The following is a 19865-nucleotide window of genomic DNA, read 5'->3' as shown; positions in this document are numbered from 1 at the left end:
TTTAATGAACGGACCGCAGCGGGAGCAGTCGGTTATTATATTATGGTCGATTTAGGTTTTAAGTCGATTTATTTTCCACAGCTCGATTACACGTGACCGCGTTGCTGGGTAGTGATACAGTCATTTTGCTGTGACGGTTCCACCTGAAGACGGAAGCTTGTGTTGCCTCCGAAACGTCGTGATTTAATTTATTTTAATTTTTTACCTACGTGACTTTACCGAAAAAAACATAGTGTTATTATCTAATTGCTTATGCCTCAAAAGTAATAAAAAATGGCTATTATTCCCCACAAACTTTGCTTTTGTGATCAGGACACAAAAGCAAAGTTAGTAATCCACTCCAATCATAACACTGTGTAACAAATTGATATTTTTTTTGTTCCTGGGTAGTGTTATTTTCTAATTGCTTATGCCTCAAACGTGTAGAAAATTTATATTATTCCCCACAAACTTTATTTTGTGACCAGGACAGTGACATTTTGAAATGTACCTATTTTCAATGAGAAAACGTGTGCAATTGTGTCATTCCTTTGTTAATTTGGGAGCTTTCGTGACTGCCGGAATTATTCTTTGGTTCTTTTCGGTTAAGTCACGTCTAAAAAAAAAAAATATTTTTAGACGTGACTTAACCGAAAAGAACCAAAGAATCATTCCTTTGTGTCATTCCTTCACAAAGTCCTGGTCACAAAAGCAAAGTTTGTAGGGAATAATAGCCATGCTCTATACTTTTGACGCATAAGAAATTAGAAAACAACACTTACTACCCAGGAACAAAAATCGTGTTACATACTGAATTATCCCACCCGTGCACGTGCGTTTAACATTAAACTCAACACGCTCATCAATAGCACTCCGTGTGTGGTCTTAAAAGGAGAAACAAATTTATAGAATAGGCGACGTTTCGGGCAATGGCCCTTCATCGCAGATAAATAGGCCAGATAGAGTGGATGATGGTAAGCGTTGGAGGCTGTACTTTGTTTACATCACGGGGTCCTGATGAGAATGACATTGTCAAACTGTTTCCCGACAGTTTGTTAAATATCCAAATTTATATTATTAGTAGCTATTGAGTAAGGCGAACGTGTTACTAAGTTAACACATTTTTATATTGGTAAATTACTGTACTACGAGAGAAACTCACTAAAACTGTCTCATCATATATGTGCTACGAGGAAGGACCATTGTCCGAAACGTCGCCTGTCCAGTGTTGCCCTTTAAATGCCGATGCACGTGATTGATTCCGTATAATCACGTGACATAGAGTCACGAGGAGGGTGGCGGTTGCTAATGAAGCCATCTTACCACGGGACCGCGCCAACGTCACAGCGATCCGCTTCCGCCATCTTACCACGGGGGGGAATCGCCGCAACGTTACAGCGATCCGCTTCCGCCATCTTACCACGGGGGGGGGGACCGCGGCAACGTCACAGCCGATCTGCTTCCGCCATCTTACCACGGGGGGGGGGGGGGACCGCGGCAACGTTACAGCGATCCGCTTCCGCCATCTTACTACGGGAAACGCCCTGACGTCTTCGGGAGATTCCCCCCCGCCGCCTTGAACGGCTGGCGGCCATATTGGGTGAGGTAGAGGGGGGGGGACCCGGCGTCCAATCCCGCACGCTCTCGTCTAACGTCAACAGCCCCGGATCGAAGAGCACGTGACGTGAGGGGGGGGGGGTGTGGGTGTGGTTTGCGTCTCGACCAATCGCGTGCCGCCGCAGTGTGGAAGGGGATTGAGAAAGTCGCCCCCCCCCGCCCCCCATCACGGAGTCGACCGCCGCTACCCGCAAACCACCCGGGTCCTGCCGGGGGTCTCCCCTCGTCCACCCCCTCGTCCACCACCTCGTCCACCACTACCACCACCAACGCCGCTTCTGTCTCTAGGCCATGGCGGACCGCAAGATCAACGAGGCCCTGCAGCATCTGGCGAGCGCGGAGAAGTGGTGCGGGAGGGAGGGAGGGTGTCTGAGTCACCCGCGTGTGACTGGCGGTGACTGATCCCTTGGAGACGATAGTGACTGATCCTGGGTGACTGTCAGTGACTGTCCGTGTGTGACTGTCATTGACGCTGTCTGTGTGACTGATGCTGACTGTCAGTGACTGTCCGTGTGTGACTGTCAGTGACGCTGTCTGTGTGACTGACAGTGGCTGATCTTGTGGAACCTATAGTGACTGATCATGTCTGACTGTCAGTGACTGTCCGTGTGTGACTGTCAGTGACGCTGTCTGTGTGACTGACAGTGGTTGATCTTGTGGAAGCGATAGTGACTGATCCTGACTGTCGGTGACTGTCAGTGTCTGTCGGTGACTGTCCGTGTGTGACTGTCAGTGACGCTGTCTGTGTGACTGACAGTGGTTGATCTTGTGGAAGCGATAGTGACTGAGCCTGGGTGACTGTCAGTGACTCTTCCCGTGTGATTGATCCCGTAGAGCCGATAGTGACTGAGCCTGACTGTCAGTGTCTGTCGGTGTGTGACTGTCAGTGACGCTGTCTGTGTGACTGACAGTGGCTGATCTTGTGGAAGCGATAGTGACTGATCTGACTGTCAGTGACTGATCCTGGGTGACTGTCAGTGACGCTCCCGTGGAGCGGATGGTGACTGAGCCTGTGGAGCCGATAGTGACTAATGATGTCTGACTGTCAGTGTCTGTCGGTGTGTGACTGTCGGTGTGTGACTGTCGGTGTGTGACTGTCAGTGACGCTCCCCGCGTGACTGACACTGACTGATCCTGTGTAATCGTTAGTGACTGTCCGTGTGTGACTGACAGTGACGCTGTCTGTGTGACTGTCAGTGACTGACCCCGCGTAACCAATAGTTACTCTGCCTGTATGACTGAGTGATTGCCCTTTGTAACTGATAGTGATTGTTGCTGTGTTACTGACATTCCCTGTGTGACTCAATGACTGTGTGACTGATAGTGACTGATCTTGTGTAACAGCGACTGACCTTATATGACTGACCCTATGTGACTACCCTATATGACTGACCCTATATGACTGACCCTATGTGACTGACCCTATATGACTGACCCTGTGTGACTAACCCTATGTGACTGACCCTATGTGACTGACCCTATATGACTGACCCTATGTGACTGCCTGTAGCTGATCCTGTGTGAGTGACAGTGGCTGATAGTGAGTTCCCCCGTGTGACTGATTGTGTCTGTCACAGTCACTTAACGGCGACTGTCCCTATGCGGGAGAGTATTTCCATACCCGGCACACCACATCCAGTATGACATTTCGCTATGGCTGTGGCAACCGGTCACTTGCCACCTATAGGAATATGTTCAGTGAGAAAACACATTCCTGCGGAGGGAGCTGGTAGGAACGTTGGATTGCTCGATCAATGGCCAGGGTCAACGGCACCACGGGGTGACCAGCCCCTCCCCACCCAGCCCCACCCAGCTCCTCCCCACCCTCCCCTCCCCACCCTCCCTACCCAGCCCCTCCCCACCCTCCCCTCTCCACCCAGCCCCACCCCTCCCATTTTTGGATGCACGACGGACGGACGGACACAATAATCCCCTGTGGGCTGGTGTAACCAGGAGGTTCCTACCAGTATTACTCCCTGCTGGCTTGCCCTACGTGATTGCCCTTGGCCGGCCATGACATGATGTCCATAGTTGACCTGTGACCCCCTGTGACCCCATGACCCCCCCCTCCCCCCTTGTTCCTCAGTCTCAAGACTGGATTCCTCAAGTGGAAGCCGGACTACGACGGAGCCGCTTCAGAGTTCAGCAAAGCAGGTGATAACCTGACCCCTAAATCCGATCTCAACTCGTGACCCACGTTGGCGAGATGTTAGCTACCTCACCTGGTAATACAAGGGGGTCGTGGTTCGATCCTGACCCCAACGACCTACTGTATGTTTACAATTTGCATGTTTATCTCCCCATGGTCGCGTGGATTTTCTCCGGGTCCCTCCAGTTTTTCCCCCTTCACATGTAGAATCAACGTCACGCGTTCAGAGTATTTGGCTGCTATAAATGTCCACGTGATAAGCCACATCGTTGAGCGATCATTTGTGGCCAGGTCGCTGCTTAAAAAGAGCTGTACAGCTCAGTGCGCCTTACCTGGCAAAACCAAAATATAGTTGTTTTTTTACCCATATCTCTGACCACGATCCCTGCCTGACGCAAACCTCTGACCTCTACGCCTGATCCAAACCCTTGACGCAGACATCTACTTGGACCGCTGACATCAACCACTGCCAAGGGTTGTTAACTGATAATCTGCATAGCTGTAATCGATTATTTTTACAATCGATTGCCGATTCCGAAAGTCAGATTTCCATAATTGGAAGATGATTTTTTAGGAGGAAGAGGCGCACGCGATATGCCCGCACATTGACTTAACTGTTGTGTACCCATACCACTGGGTGGACAGAGGCGGTGGGGTGGGTGGATTTAAGAAACTTGCACCATTGTTTCTACTGGACATGTGTGAAAAACTACTGGACATCTGTGAAAAAAGAGCATCGTAGCTCGTTTAATTTCTCCAGTATAAATATTCAGCGTTTCTTATTCTGCTTAAACATTCACCTCCTTGTGTGCCGTACCGGCTTTCATAGGTGCTCGCCAACAGCAGTTCCCCCCCCATCCCCATACAGCCTCTATAGACTACATGGGGATCTGTCCGTGTGTGTACACGTGTGTTCTATTACTCGTAGGGAGCGGTAGTGCAGCGGTTAGCGCGCTGCGCTACGAAACCGGCAACCCGGGATCAATTCCCGCTCTTGGGAAATACCAGTGACGATTATCTGAACTGGTCCTGGGCCTCCCCTAGGTTTACTCAGCCTCAAATGAGTACCTGGTGCGGTGTGTGAACATCGCCGCTGGGGAGACGAAGGCGGTCGGGCGTGGTGCTGGCCACCCACCCCCTCGTGTACCGTTCAACAGTCTGTTACAGACTCTTCGGGGGATCTTTGTCTTTGTCCTGCGAGTGTGTAATTGTGTTTGTGTTCTTGTGTGCGTGTGTGTGCGTGTGTCTCAGCGGTGGCGTTTAAGAACGCCAAGCAGTACGATCAGGCCAAGGAGGCCTACCTCAAGGAGGCGCAGTCCCACAAATTCAACCAGGCGTATCCTGCTTGGCCCGGTGGCCACAACCCACGCTCGCGCTGATGGGAGTGGTAACCCACCCCTCCACCCCCTCCCCCCGCCTTCGCTCACCAATAACCCTTCTCCACTGGTCTTGTGGTTGTTGTTGTTGTTTGACTTGCATCCCACTGGGATATTTGCACAGGGTTGGTGTACGGTGATTTTTTCTGCAATATTTTGCTGTCTTTTCTTGGATTTTCTGTTTGCACATAGTCACTTTAAGATGTTTTCTTGTTCATGTTTTAATTTTTTGTTTGTTGCGGTTGCACCCGATTCAAGAGCCGAATGGCTCACAGGGCTACACCTAATAAATGAACTTTGAATCTGAGCCATGTCAGCACGCAGTCGGCACGGCATGGGTGGCTTTCCACCGCTGGCTGTTTGCAGAGCCGAGCCGGAACCGAGCCGTGCTACACTGGCCTCACAAGGCATCTTGTGACGTACAATGTAAACAGAGCGTCGACACGTCAACTGCACGTGTCTTCCAGTCACGTGTGACGTTGGTGGCACAGCAAGGCTTCGTGCAGTGGAAAAAAGCCACCCGTCCCTACTGACCCGTGCCAGCTTAATACATTTATAACAAATGATATTGTTCGTTAAGTGCATTCCTATACGTGAACATTCATCCTTAACCTCACCTCTCAGGCTCTTCCACTCGGCAAAGTAAGTATCCACTTCGGACGCTCAACATTCTGCCTGCTACTCACGCTGCGGTCAAACCTCTCATCACCTGATATGTGGCAGAACCCGAGTTCAAGTACGGGGTCGCAGGTGGACTCGGACAATCACGAGCAGCCCCCGCAGTCATATAAAAATTAACCCGTAAAAACAACGTTTTTCACTATAAATCCTTTATATGCGTGGCATCGGTTTTATTTTATTATTCATTTCTGTTTTTCTTGAGTAAGAGTTTCATTTTTATCACATTGGTATTTTAAATTAAATATGAAAAAAAAAAATTCCTAAAAAGTGTAAAATTTTGGAATTTTTTTTTTACGAAAAGAAATTGTCACGCACAACGAGTCTGTGCAAAATGTCAGCTCGATTGGATCACGGGAAGTGGGTTAAAAAACGGCCGAAATATTTGCACGGTCGTAAGTGCGCAAGCAAGCAAGCAAGTGAACTTAATATAAAGGATTTAAAAAGCTCAACCTTTCGACCAATGCAAACTACAGCAAATTAACATGCCAATTTGTAACATTGCCTCAAACTTATTGGAATGATACGGTCAGAGTATAAAACCACCGGTCCAGAGTTTGCTTGTCTTGAAACAATGCGCCTAAAACTATGCTGTGCCAAAAAGGCCGTCGCGTAAGATGGGGTCGTGTAAGAAATTAATTTTTTGATGCGGATAGACGGATATGTGAAGGATGCATTGTTGTTATATTCTCCACAACGACAGGAACGATGATTTGTATAACAATCCGGCCGGGTGGCCCAGTGGTGGAGCGAGTGGCTCGGGTGTGGGGTTGGCTCAACCCAACATAGAAGGGGGGGTGTGTGCCGGGGGGCTGGGGTCAGAAAAAACATGGAATAGAGGAGAGAGAGCAATGCTGTGGCACAGCCCTGAGCCAGCACCAACCACAACAGCAACAACGACAAGGCCCAGGGGCAGCCTGGGCAGCACCAACACAGGGGCAGCTGGGACAGCAGCAACAACAACAAGACCTCGGGTAGCCTGGGCAGCACCAACAATATCAACGAGACATTAGGGCAGACAGGGCAGCAACAGCCCAGCACCAACAACAGCAGGCCCCAGGGGCAGCCCGGGTTAGCACCAACACAGGGGCAGCTGGGACTGCAGCAACAACAACAAGACCTAGGGTAGCCAGGGCAGCACCAACAGTATCAACGAGACATTTGGGCAGACAGGGCAGCAACAGCCCAGCACCAACAACAGCAGGCCCCAGGGGCAGCCCGGGTGAGCACCAGGGCATTTTTAGGAGGCCGATGGCTAAACGAGTTACCAGGGTTTAAAGCTTTCGTGACTGCAGGGATTCATCTTCTTGGTTCTTTCGGTAAAGTCACGTAGAAGGGAAATAATCCGACAGACCTGTTCTTCACCTGAGGACGGCTGCTCGCGTTGTGGCCGAAACGTTGTGAGAATTATTTTATTATTATTATTTTATTATTTCCCTTCTACGTGACTTTACCGAAAGAACCAAGAAGGTGAGTTAGTAGGGCTCGTGATGCACGCGCGGAGTCGATGTTTATGTCGATGGAAATTAAAGTTCACATCAAACGCCTATAGTACGCCTCTCGCACGCGCGGGTATGGGGCATCTGAGCCGTAAGCTCAAGGGCAAGGTGGAGGAATATGAGGACAGATTGCCCCCCCCCCCTTCATACCACACCTGAAATTAGCTAGCTGGATGGAGGACCGGGAGACGGGGACCGACGACAAGGCGTATAGCCCCTTGCCACCAGACGGGAGACGGGCTCGGAGGGGTGGAGGGGAAGTACGAACGCTCATTAGCCGCCTTTTATGTTTATTTTATTTGAGGGTGATTTGGTTACACCCCCCTTTCTTCTCACCCCCCCCCTTTTAAATACCTACCTCACCCCCACCGCTGCGCCCCAGCTCACCCTCCTCCTTCCTACCCCCCCACCCCCCACTCTCTTTAACCGGGTTAACTCGCGCCATCGTGATCGAACGCGCGACGCGCTGCAACGGGTAACGCGTAATTGCCCCAAAAGGAACAGTTTTGTTTTTCTAAATCGCACCAAAAAAAAAACCCGCCAGCGTCGCATTCTAGGCTCTCGCGGCGACCCCACCACGGCCACACCAACCGAGACGGGAAATAATCGCGCGGCGAACGACACGAGGCGAGGAAATGGCTCTTCACGCGGGATCGTGGCGCTGAATCGTAAATGTTTATCTGGTCGGCGGGTGGGTGGCGTGTAGTTGTTAATGGCTGCGGTGAACACCGACGCCTGTTGATTGTGTGCTTGTGCGTCTCGTCGCAGGGCGTACGAACAGGCGGGGATGATGCTGAAGGTAACGACGTGCGTGCGTGGGAGAGTGGTGGTGCAGTGGTTGGCGCACTGCGCTACGAACCCGCTGAGCCGAGATTGCCGCTCGCGGCCGACATCGGTGGTGAACACCCGAACCGGTGCAGGGCCTCCCTTAGATCGACTCAGCCTTAAATGAGTAGCTGATGCAATGTGTACAACATCAGCATTGGGGAGACAAAGGCGGTCGGGCATCGTGCTGACCACCCACCCCCTTCGTGTGCCGCGTTTGTGCCGGCCTTCATAGCTGCCACTCGCTAACAGCGCTTGCCCCAACGGTCTGTTGAAGGGGGATGTTTGTCTTTAGTATTGCGTGTGTGTACATGCGCGTGTGCACATGCGCGTGCATGCGCGTGGCAGGAGATGCAGCGTCTGCCCGAGGCTGTGGACCTGATTGAGCGCGCGAGCACCATGTACCTGGAGAACGGCACGCCGGACACTGCCGCCATCGCGCTGGAGCGCGCCGGCAAGTACGGCTTCCAGGTTGCACGCACGCACACACGCAGCCGCGACGCACACACACACGTGCACACACACGTGCACACACACGTGCACACACACGTGCACACACACGTGCACACACACGTGCATACATAGCCAGGATACACGCACACAGCCGAGACACGCACGCAGCCGAGACACGCACACACACGTGCACACACACGTGCACACACACGTGCACACAAACGTGCACACATAGCCAGGATACACACACGTGCACACACACGTGCACACATAGCCAGGATACACGCACACAGCCGAGACACGCACACACACACACACACGTGCACACACACGTGCACACATAGCCAGGATACACGCACACAGCCGAGACGCACACACACGTGCACACACACGTGCACACATAGCCAAGATACACGCACACAGCCGAGACGCGCACACACACACACGTGCACACACACGTGCACACATAGCCAGGATACACGCACACAGCCGAGACACGCACACACACACACGTGCACACACACGTGCACACATAGCCAGGATACACGCACACAGCCGAGACGCACACACACACACACGTGCACACACACGTGCACACATAGCCAGGATACACGCACACAGCCGAGACGCGCACACACACACACGTGCACACACACGTACACACATAGCCAGGATACACACACACAGCCGAGACACGCACACACACACACACGTGCACACACACGTGCGCACACACGTGCATACATAGTCAGGATACACGCACACAGTCGAGACACGCACACACACACGTGCACACACACGTGCACACATAGGCAGGATACACACACACAGCCGGCATACAGCCAAGGTATTCTCACACACAGCCGGGATACAGCTGGTCTACACCCAGCCGGGATACAGCTGGGTATACGCACACAGTCACACGCAGCCGGCATACAACCGGGCTACAGCCAGGAAACACACACACGGCCGGGATACAGCCACACAGCTGAGATACACACACACAGGCGGGATATGCTCGCACACAGCCGGGCTATGGCTGGGTTACGCCACACACATCTGGGTGGTTACTCATAGCACACGGCTGGGCTTCACTCACGCGCACACACACTGGACGGCCGGGATACACTACACGTGACCTCTGACCCCCAGGCTGGTGGAGACGGTGAATCTGGACAAGGCCATTGAGCTGTTCCGGGCTGCAGGGTCTGTGTACGAGGTGAGGGGGAGGGGTGAGGGGTCAAGAGATGGGGTGAGAGGTGAGGGGTGAAGTGATGCTGTGAGGAGAGGTATGAAGGGTGAGCAGACAGGGTGAGGGGTGTCGAGGTAGAGGGGGGGGATGTGGGGTGCGGTAGAGTGCGTGAAGTGTCTGTGTTAGACCGGGGATGTGCCAGTTGGAGGTCGTGACCCCGCGTGACCCCCCCCCCCCCCCACGTGACCCCCCCCCCCCCACGTGCCCCCCCCCCCCCCCCCCCCGCGTGTCCAACTCTTGTCAGAATGAGGAGAGGATGCGCCAAGCTGCAGAAATGTTGGACCGGATCTCGCGGCTCCTGGTGCGAGGAGGGAGGTACACGTGAACACAAAGACAAAGAGATCCCCCCCCCCCACATAGCCTTTAGCAGGCTGTTGGGGCAAGTGCTTTTTACGAGCACCGATTAACGCCTGCACGACACATGAAGGGGTGGGTAGCCAGCTCCCCATCCGACGCGCAGACATACAAAGACAAAGATCCCCAATGCTGCTGTTTACACAGCACAACAGGTACTCATTTGAGGCCGAGTCGACCTAGGAGAGGCCCAGGACCGGTTCAGATATTCGTCACCGATGTTGGCCTGTGAAGCAGGAATCGAACTCGGTTTGCTGCACACACACACACACGTACACACAAGAACAACAACAGCCGCCATTCGCCACTAATCACCACGGCGCCTGTACCAGGCTAGGTGTACTTTAAGACTATCACCCGAAGTTTAAAAGGTTCGCTGGTGGCAGGAGGTCTTGGGGACAGACCCCCAGGGTGCCATGGGTTGACTGAGATGACTGGTTGATGTACCACCTGTGCTCCCAACATGTACAACCACACCTTCAAACACACATATACACGTGTACACACGTCCACACATACGTTCAAACATGTACGCAGACATGCGCACGTACGCACATGCCCACGAGCGTGCAATGTACACATCCGTTGCATATGTCTGAACCTGTGCAACCCTATGCCTCTGTGTCTCTGCGCACCCATGTCTTTATTTCCCTATGGCACCTGTTTCACCGTACAAACGTTGTCCTATAACTCTGTGTTCCCATGTCCCCCTGTGTATGTCCCTGTGTCCGCTGTATCCCCACTTCCCCTTGCGTCCGTGCTCCCCGCGTCTCCTTGTCCAGGCTGGACGAGGCGGTTGTGTCTCTGCAAAAGGAGAAGCTCATGTGTCGCGACCTTGAGAATTACGCCACCTGCAACAAGGTGGGTGTCTCCCTCCCTCCCTCCATTCCACCCCCACTCCTTTCACTCCTTTTCCCCCCACCCCTGAGGTTGCAATCGGGTACCCGATACCCGTACCCTACCCGTACCCGGCCGGGTACGGGTAGCCGTTTACGACCCTGGTGCGGCCGGGTACGGGTACGGGTAGCCGTTTACGACCCTGGTGCGGCCGGGTACGGGTACGGGTAGCCGCACGTGACTCACCCCAACCAATGAGTGAGAAGGCCGTGAGTCACTGGTGAGTCACCGTTTGTCACTCATTTCCCAACGTCTTGTCTCTTCTCACAATTCAAGTTCCTAGAATCAACCCACCCGCACCTGCAACATGGCTTCATCCCAGAGGTCGCAATCGGGTACCCGATACCCGGCTACCCGTACCCAGTCGGGTACGGGTACCCGTTTGCGACCCTGGTGCGGCCGGGTACGGGTACGGGTAGGCCGTGAGTCACTGGCGAGTCACCGTTTGTCACTCATTTCCCAACGTCTTGTCTCTTGTCACAATTCAAGTTCCTAGAATCAACCCACCCGCGCCTGCAACATGGCTTCATCCCAGAGATCGCAATCGGGTACCCGATACCCGGCCGGCTACGGGTAGCCGGGTATCGGGTAGCCGGGTATCGGGTAGGGTACGGGTACCCGTTTGCGACCCTGGTGCAGCCGGGTACGTGTATGGGTAAGGAGTCAAAACCCGTTTGCGACCTCTGCCCCACCCTCCCTCCCTCCCTCGAGTCTCGAGATGATTTTCAAGGGGGTCTTGCTGCGTTGGGATGTTTGTCCGTGTATTGACTTCTATTCGTGAGAGTTTGGCTTTGTGTGGGAGGAAACCGGAGAACTGGGAGAAAGCCCACCGTGCCTTGTGGTGATGTTGCGGTGATGGTGATGTGGTGATGCTAGAGAGATGTTGCGGTGATGTTGATGTGGTGATGTTGTGATGATGTTGTGGTGATGTTGTGGTGATGCGACAGCGATGATGCGGTGATGTTGATGTTGTGGTGATGCTACTGAGATGCTGCGGTGGTGTTGCGACGGTGCTTTGGCGATGCTGCGGTGATGCTGATATTGTGATGTTGATGTTGTGGTGATGTTGTGATGTTGTGGTGATGTTGATGTTGTGGTGATGTTGTGGTGATGTTGTGGCGATGCTACTGAGATCCTGCAGTGATGTTGATGTTGTGGTGATGCTACGGAGATGTTGCGGTGATGTTGCGATGCGTGGCTGTGCCGTCACAGAAAACCATCTCCCAGGTGCTAGTTCACCTGCACCGCAACGACTACGTTGCGGCGGAGAAGTGCGTGCGGGAGAGCTACAGGTGAGCAGATGAAATACAGACGGCACCATACAGACGGAACACCGTGCAGACGGAACACCGTGCAGACGGAACATCGTACAAGCCGGACCCTACAGACGGCACCATACAGACTACACCCTACAGACCGCATCCTACAGACGGCACCCTACAGACCACATCCTACAGACCGCATCCTACAGACCACATCCTACAGACCGCACCCTACAGACGGCACCCTACAGACGGCACCCTACAGACGGCACTCTACAGATCACACCCTATAGACCGCATCCTACAGACGGCACCCTACAGACCGCATCCTACAAACCGCGCTCCACAGAGGGCACCCTACAGAGGGTCGGGCGTGGTGCTGGCCACCCACCCCCTCGTGTGCCGCGTCGGCCTTCGTCGGTGCTACTCGCGAACAGCACTTGACCCGAAAGTGTGTTAAGGCCACACGGGGTGGGGGGGGCACCTTTGTCTTTGTGGCGCAGCATCCCGGGCTTCACGGCGAGCGAGGACTGTGCGGCGCTGGAGCAGCTGCTGGAGGCGTTCGACCAGCAGGACCCCGACGCCGTCTTCGCCGTGTGCAGCTCCCCGCTCTTCAAGTACATGGACAACGACGTGCGTCACGCACACGCAGCGCACACGCAGCACACGCAGCACACACACGCACACACACGCACACGCAGCACACACACGCACACCAGCGCACGCAGCGCACGCAGCGCACGCAGCGCACACACGCACACACGCACACGCAGCACACACACGCAGCACACACACGCACACGCAGCACACACACGCACACCAGCGCACGCAGCGCACACACGCAGCACACACACGCACACACACGCACACGCAGCACACACACGCACACCAGCGCACGCAGCGCACACACGCACACCAGCGCACACACGCAGCACACACACGCACCCGCAGCACACACACGCACACCAGCGCACGCAGCACACGCAGCGCACGCAGCGCACACACGCACACACGCACACCAGCGCACGCAGCGCACACAGCACACACACACGCAGCGCACGCAGCACACACACGCACACGCGCATGGCAGCACACATGCAGCACATTCGCAGTACGCGCGTCAAAGACGCACGCACAGCAGCGTACACAGCGCACACACGCACACGCGCACGGCAGCACACACGCACACACGCACACACACGCGCACACACGCACACACGCACACACGCGCACACGGCAGCGCGCTGGAGCACATTCGCAGTACGCGCGTACTAGACGCACGGCAAGTGGGGCACATACGCAGCACATTCTTCACTCGCAGTACACGCGCAAGCACACGCACGGACACGCAGTACACACGCATGGCACGCGCAAGCACACGCACACACAGGGTTCACACGCACAGCACTTGCACGCCGGTGGTGGTGCAAGTAATGATGATGGTGCTAATGCTGGCTGTAGTGAGGGTGTGGTTGATGGGGGGGGGGGGTGATGGTGGTCTTGGTGGTGGTGGCAGGAGTGTTGATGGTGGTGGGTGGTGGTAATGACGATGGTGCTGTAAGTTGTTGTAAGTCCGGTGATGGCGATAACGGTGGTGGTGACGGGCGTGGCGATGGCAACGATGTTGATGGTAGCGATGGTGGTGGTAGTGGTAGTGGCGATGGCAACGATGTTGATGGTAGCGATGGTGGTGGTAGTGGTAGTGGCGATGGCAACGATGTTGATGGTAGCGATGATCGTGGTGGTAGTGGCGATGGCAACGATGCTGATGGTAGCGATGGTGGTGGTAGTGGCGATGGCAACGATGCTGATGGTAGCGATGATGGTGGTGGTGGTAGTGGCGATGGCAACGATGTTGATGGTAGCGATGATGGTGGTAGTGGCGATGGCAACGATGCTGATGGTAGCGATGATGGTGGTGGTGGTAGTGGCGATGGCAACGATGCTGATGGTAGCGATGGTGGTGGTAGTGGCGATGGCAACGATGCTGATGGTAGCGATGATGGTGGTGGTGGTAGTGGCGATGGCAACGATGCTGATGGTAGTGATGATGGTGGTGGTGGCAATAATGGTGGTGGTGGCGATGATGGTGGTGGTGGCGATGGTGGTGGTGGCGATGGGTGTTTGACGTTGGGTGACGTGTGCACACAGTACACCAAGCTGGCGCGGAGTCTGCAAGTGGTGGGGGTGCCGTCCAAGAGGAAAGTGGCGTCTCCACTGGCCGGGTCCGGGGGGGGTGATGGGCCCCAGGCGGGGGCCACCTCCCCCGGCGGGGGGGGCGAGGAGGACGATGAGTATGCGGGGGGGCTCTGCTGAACGTACACGCACGAACACGCACGCACGCACAAACACACGGACATATACGCGCGCACACACACACACACGCGCGCATACGTACATCCGTACACACGTGCAAGATCACCTCCCCGTGTAGCGTCTAACAGATTGTTGGTGCTGTTACAGTGCACAGTGGGGAGGGGTGGCTAAGATCAACGCCCGGTCACCTTTGTCTCCCCCCAGTGCTGATGTTTTACACACCGCACCAGGTACTCTAGCAAGGCCGAGTCGACCTAGGGGAGGCCCAGGACCGGTTGAGATATTCACTGTCGCTGTTAATGGCCGTGAGCGGGAACCGAACTCGGGTCGCCGGGTTCGCAGCCCAGTGCGCTAACCGCTGCGCCACCGCTCCCATCGTCACTAATTGCACGTACATACACACACACGCACACAGAAAGACAACATGCTGTTCGCGAGCATCGATGAAGGTCCTATACAGCGCTATAGACACACACACATACACACGCATACACACATATGTATATAAAGTACATGTGAACACAAAAACAAAGAAAAAGACCACCCGTATAGCCTTTAACAGACTGTTGGGGCAAGTGCTGTTGGCGAGTAGCACCTATGAAGGCCGACACGGCACACGAGACACACAGACAAATAAACAAACACATGGACTACATTTCAGCACTCATTCGCTGCTCGTTTTTATTTTATTTTGGGGGGGAGGGGGCAGGGTGGGGAGGAAATGTGAGGTGACGTGCTATTGCACCCACCATATCACGCCTGGCCCACGTGGGTTCATCTTTATGACTGTGTTGCGATTAACTAAAATAATAATAGAATATTTATCATCCTTATTGCTGGTATAGAAACCCCCGTGTCGTGGTGCCACCGTGCCAAGTGGTTTTTGTTCCGTTCCGTGGACCCTCTGACGGCAAGGCCGAACCTTCGCCTGCCAGCCTGCTTAGCGGTGACGTCACAAGGGGGGGGCCCCTAATTTCCGGTCCATGCGGCGGCGGCGTCGTCGTCGTCGATGATTCACAGATCGATGCGTCGAGTGGGGGGTCGCCGGGGTTTTTTTTTTGGGGGGGGGGGGGGGGCCCCCGCGATTTTTCTCGCTCGATACGATTCCGCGCCGATCCCATCGTCCGCTTAGCCGCATTGTCGTCGTGTCGTTGTGGTTGTCCTCTCGTTTCCTTTCGTAAATGTTTCACTTGCTGATCAAAAAAAAAAAAGCACGATTGAAATCGCAAACGCGAAAAATCGTTTGTTCTTTTTTCGGATTCGTTTTATTTTCTTTCAGGCGGGAAGCCACGCAGCGACCTGTCCGTATTTGCATCTTGCTAACGTGTGTTTGTTACGGTATGTTGAACTTCCTTCGCGCCGTACGTAGCCAACTGCGCAAATTGGAGGTGCGGGGAAGGGCCGACACGTTAAACACACACACACAAAAAAACGTCACAACGTTTCGTCGTTACGACGTTTCGGCGGTGTCTGCACCGCGTGGGTGATCATGGTGGTGCGACGCGCAACACCAAGGGCAACACCAATCCAGGAGAGGCACGTGGCAAGGGTGTAAGGAACCTTCAATGTAAACCCAACGGCTTCCTTACGTCAATGAAAAACCCACCGCCAGTGTCGCCCGTTTAATGTGCGCACACGCAGACACAGATTCCCATTTAACAGCCTTCAAGTGCTGTTAGCGAACACCTATGAAGGCCGGCACGGCGCACGAGGGGGTGGGTGGCCAGCACCACACCCCCCACTACTGATGATTTACACACAGCACCAGGTACTCATTTGAAGCCCAGTCGACTGAGCGGAGGCCCAGGAGCGGTTTAAATATTCGCCACCGTTATTTCTCGTGAGCGGGTATCGAACTCGGGTCCGCTGGGTTCATAGCGCAGCGTACTAACTGCTGCACCACCCCTCTGCGAGGTCGAATGTCCCTAAGCTCTATTCCTAGCCCTATTCCCAAATTATCATGGTTTCAGCTCACAGTGTACGTGGGAGAACGATTCTCTCACAATAAAATATTTGGCACGTCCGACGCTCATACGCGTGACAATTGAATTTGACAATATAATTTGTGTCGGGTGGTGGAGGATCTTGCGACACAAATTTGAGCAGGTCATTACGTAACCCCGAAAATAAATTACGAATTGCGATGTTGGCTACGAAATCGTACGTTGTGAACGATGATTGAAGGTCCAAATAAACAGCTGTTATTTAAATTCAAGTCAAAAGTAATTTCCCGGCTCAAATGCGCATGCATTGATGTGTCTTAAATTCTGTTTACAGCCCTGAGCCTGGAAATTCCACGTCCTTATAGTGGGAGGCGAATCTGTCCATAGGACAACTTCATTTTATCAACCCCAGACAGCTGATGATTCAGCTGTGTCGGGTGGAGGAGGGGTGTACGACACAACATTGGCATTGTACAGAGGGATCGCAATACGATGCAATGGTTTACATTTAAGCTTCCTCTTCTCCTATAATGCGGTGGTTACGTTCCTGAAGAACACCACGCTATGGAAAAAAGCGTTATAAATAATATATTATGTCGGGTAAAGCACAGACGTGAGATGCATACGCAGGCTGAACAAAGACAGCCCTCGTGGGTAGCATCTAGAAGCACCCAGCAGCATCCCGCCTTGTGTGATGCTATGCTGAAGGCAGCCGTACCACCGCTTACACTCGCATGACGTAGATATGTTCCCCGATACAATTGTCGCGTTATATACATCTTGGTTCTTTCGGTAAAGTCACGTAGAATGGAAATAATAAAATAATAAAAATAAACCATTTAAATAATTATCACGACGTTTCGGCCACAACGCAAGCAGCCATCCTCAGGTGAAGAACAGGTCTGTCGAGAAGACTCTTTCTTCTCTCTGTCTTCTCGACAGACCTGTTCTTCACCTGAGGACGGCTGCTTGCGTTGTGGCCGAAACGTCGTGAGAATTATATTATTATGTTTTATTTTTATTATTTTATTACTTCCATTCTACGTGACTTTACCGAAAGAACCAAGAAGATGAATCCCTGCAGTCACGAAAGCTTTAAAGCGTTATATACAATTCACGTTATCAAAACACGCGTTGTAGGAGAACAGACCGTACAGCAATGGGAGACTGCTGCTATCGTCGTCATCGTCGTCATCATCGTGGGACTCAATATCGTATCGTATCGTGAAGAATCCTTATCGCGGCGACCCCAGTTGTAAGTGAAGCAGACATTTGTTGTAAATGTGATTCCCCCCCCCCCGAATGTGTTCACGCGTTCTACCCTGACGGAATAAACATCGACCCGATGCTTGTGTCATCGTCAATCGTCGTCAGCCATGGTCAGTCCATTGCTGGACGAAGGCCTCTCCAAGTCCGCCTCTCGCGATTCTGCAGTGTAGCAATCCGCCCAGGACCTTTCCTGCACCTACGAGCTGATTTTAGTTATCGCTCCATCTCCCCGGTGGACGTGCTTTCCCCGGGACGCGTTCCATTGCTTGTCTGCCGCTCAGTTTGTTGTCCTTGCCCCGCACCTGCGATCAGCACGGTTGGCTACGTACGGTGCGAAAGAAGTTCAAGATACAGGGACTCTTCTACTTACGAACGAGTTAGGTTCCAGACGCCTGTTCGTAAGTCCAACTTTACTCCCGTCGATTTCCAAACATTGTACGGCATGTGCACTAAACACGGGGAATGGTTTTATAAGTTAAATTTCGATTTAAAGCTTTCGTGACTGCAGGGATTCATCTTCTTGGGTCTTTCGGTAAAGTCACGTAGAATGGAAATAATATAATAATAAAAATAAACAATAAAATAATTCTCACGACGTTTCGGCCACAACGCAAGACAGCGTCTTTCTGACAGACCTGTTCTTCACCTGAGGACGGCTGCTTGCGTTGTGGCCGAAACGTCGTGAGAATTATTTTATTATGTTTTATTTTTATTATTTCCATTCTACGTGACTTTACCGAAAGAACCAAGAAGATGGTTTTATAAGTTGTATGATCTCGCGTAGACGTAGATGCCGCTGGTTCTTCACGTTCTGCAGCTGTAGATGCCACCACCGCCATCCATTGCACGGCAGTTGAACTTATGACTCTTGGGTCCGAACGGGCAACTGAACATACGGACAGGTTTGTTCGTATCTCTAAAAGTTCGTAAGTCGAATTTTCGTAAATAGAGGAGTCCCTGTACATATAATTTAATTCATGAAAGTTTGGTGGCTTCGTGTGGGAGAAAACCGCAGAGCCCGGAGAAAACCCACCCAGCACGCATACATACAGAGGAGGCAACGCTCAAAGCTCCCCAACGGATGGATACAATAATCTGCTGCTGTACTTGAGCCTACAACACCTGGCAAGCCCTGTAGGCGAACTCTCGTCCAAGCACTTACCAGGCTCGCATTTTGCTTGCTTCCGAGATCGTGGGTTCTACGGAGCCAGATGGAATTGAACGTGAAGCTTGACGATCCAGTCCTCACTAACTCACTCCAGCTACTGGCTCACCGGTGGTGAAGTCCCCTCCTGATCACTCTTTTATCGCTGCTGCTGCTACGACTACCATGGTTACTGTTCCCTTGAACTTTACTCGTTGATTCCTCCACTGGTGAGATGTTAACTACCTCACCTGGTCTACAGGAGATCGTGGGTTCGATCCCAACCCTGACGCCTGCTGCTGTATATTTGGAGTTTGCGTGTCTCTCTCATCATCATCACGGTGGCTAGGAGATGTTAACTACCTCGCCTGGTATACAGGAGGTCGTGGGTTCGATCCCGACACTGCTGACGCCTGCTGCTGTATATTTGGAGTTTGCGTGCCTCTCTCATCATCACGGTGGCTATGAGATGTTAACTACCTCGCCTGGTATACAGGATGTCGTGGGTTCGATCCAGACCCTGACGCCTGCTGCTGTATATTTGGAGTTTGCGTCTCTCTCTCTGGCCCAGTGGTCGCGTGGATTTTTCTCCAGGTCCTCCAGTTTTTCCCTCCACATTTAGAAACATGCCTTGGATTTAAATAAATCACGACGTTTCTGGCGCAACACAAGCGTCCATCATCAGGTGGGACAACCACAGCAAGAAACAATTGCTGAAGTGGGCAAAAGAGCTGCTGTAACAAGAGGCTATATAGGTAAGAGACGGGGGAGGAGCCAGGGAGGAGAGATCGAGGGGGGTGGGCGGGGCTGGGAGTGGGAGGAGGAAACACTGGAGTCTGGAGATGCGGATAT

At 53.1% G+C, this 19865-nt stretch overlaps 1 protein-coding gene across 2 annotated transcripts; it reads left to right on the top strand.

The window, feature by feature from the left end:
- Window positions 1-1704: 1704 nt before the first annotated feature.
- On the top strand, window positions 1705-17947 carry NAPG (NSF attachment protein gamma). 2 transcript variants are annotated; one of them, XM_078617461.1, is made up of 12 exons: window positions 1705-1943; window positions 3683-3750; window positions 4997-5081; window positions 5746-5763; window positions 8067-8097; window positions 8472-8581; window positions 9729-9795; window positions 10073-10143; window positions 10965-11043; window positions 12292-12371; window positions 12845-12974; window positions 14493-17947. In XM_078617461.1, the coding sequence occupies exons 1-12, from the start codon at window positions 1888-1890 to the stop codon at window positions 14655-14657; spliced, it is 960 nt and encodes a 319-aa protein (XP_078473587.1). In that variant the 5' UTR covers window positions 1705-1887; the 3' UTR covers window positions 14658-17947. The 2 variants fall into 2 exon arrangements, with proteins under 2 accessions (XP_078473587.1, XP_078473588.1); XM_078617462.1 differs by lacking the exon at window positions 9729-9795 and having other exon boundaries at window positions 10073-10129.
- The last annotated feature ends 1918 nt before the right edge of the window (window positions 17948-19865 follow it).

Source organism: Lampetra planeri, chromosome 54 (assembly GCF_965212315.1).
Source record: "Lampetra planeri chromosome 54, kcLamPlan1.2.h2, whole genome shotgun sequence".
NCBI lineage: Eukaryota > Metazoa > Chordata > Hyperoartia > Petromyzontiformes > Petromyzontidae > Lampetra > Lampetra planeri.
Note: the sequence above shows the minus strand (reverse complement) of the source record. Positions and strands in the feature narration are given on the sequence as shown.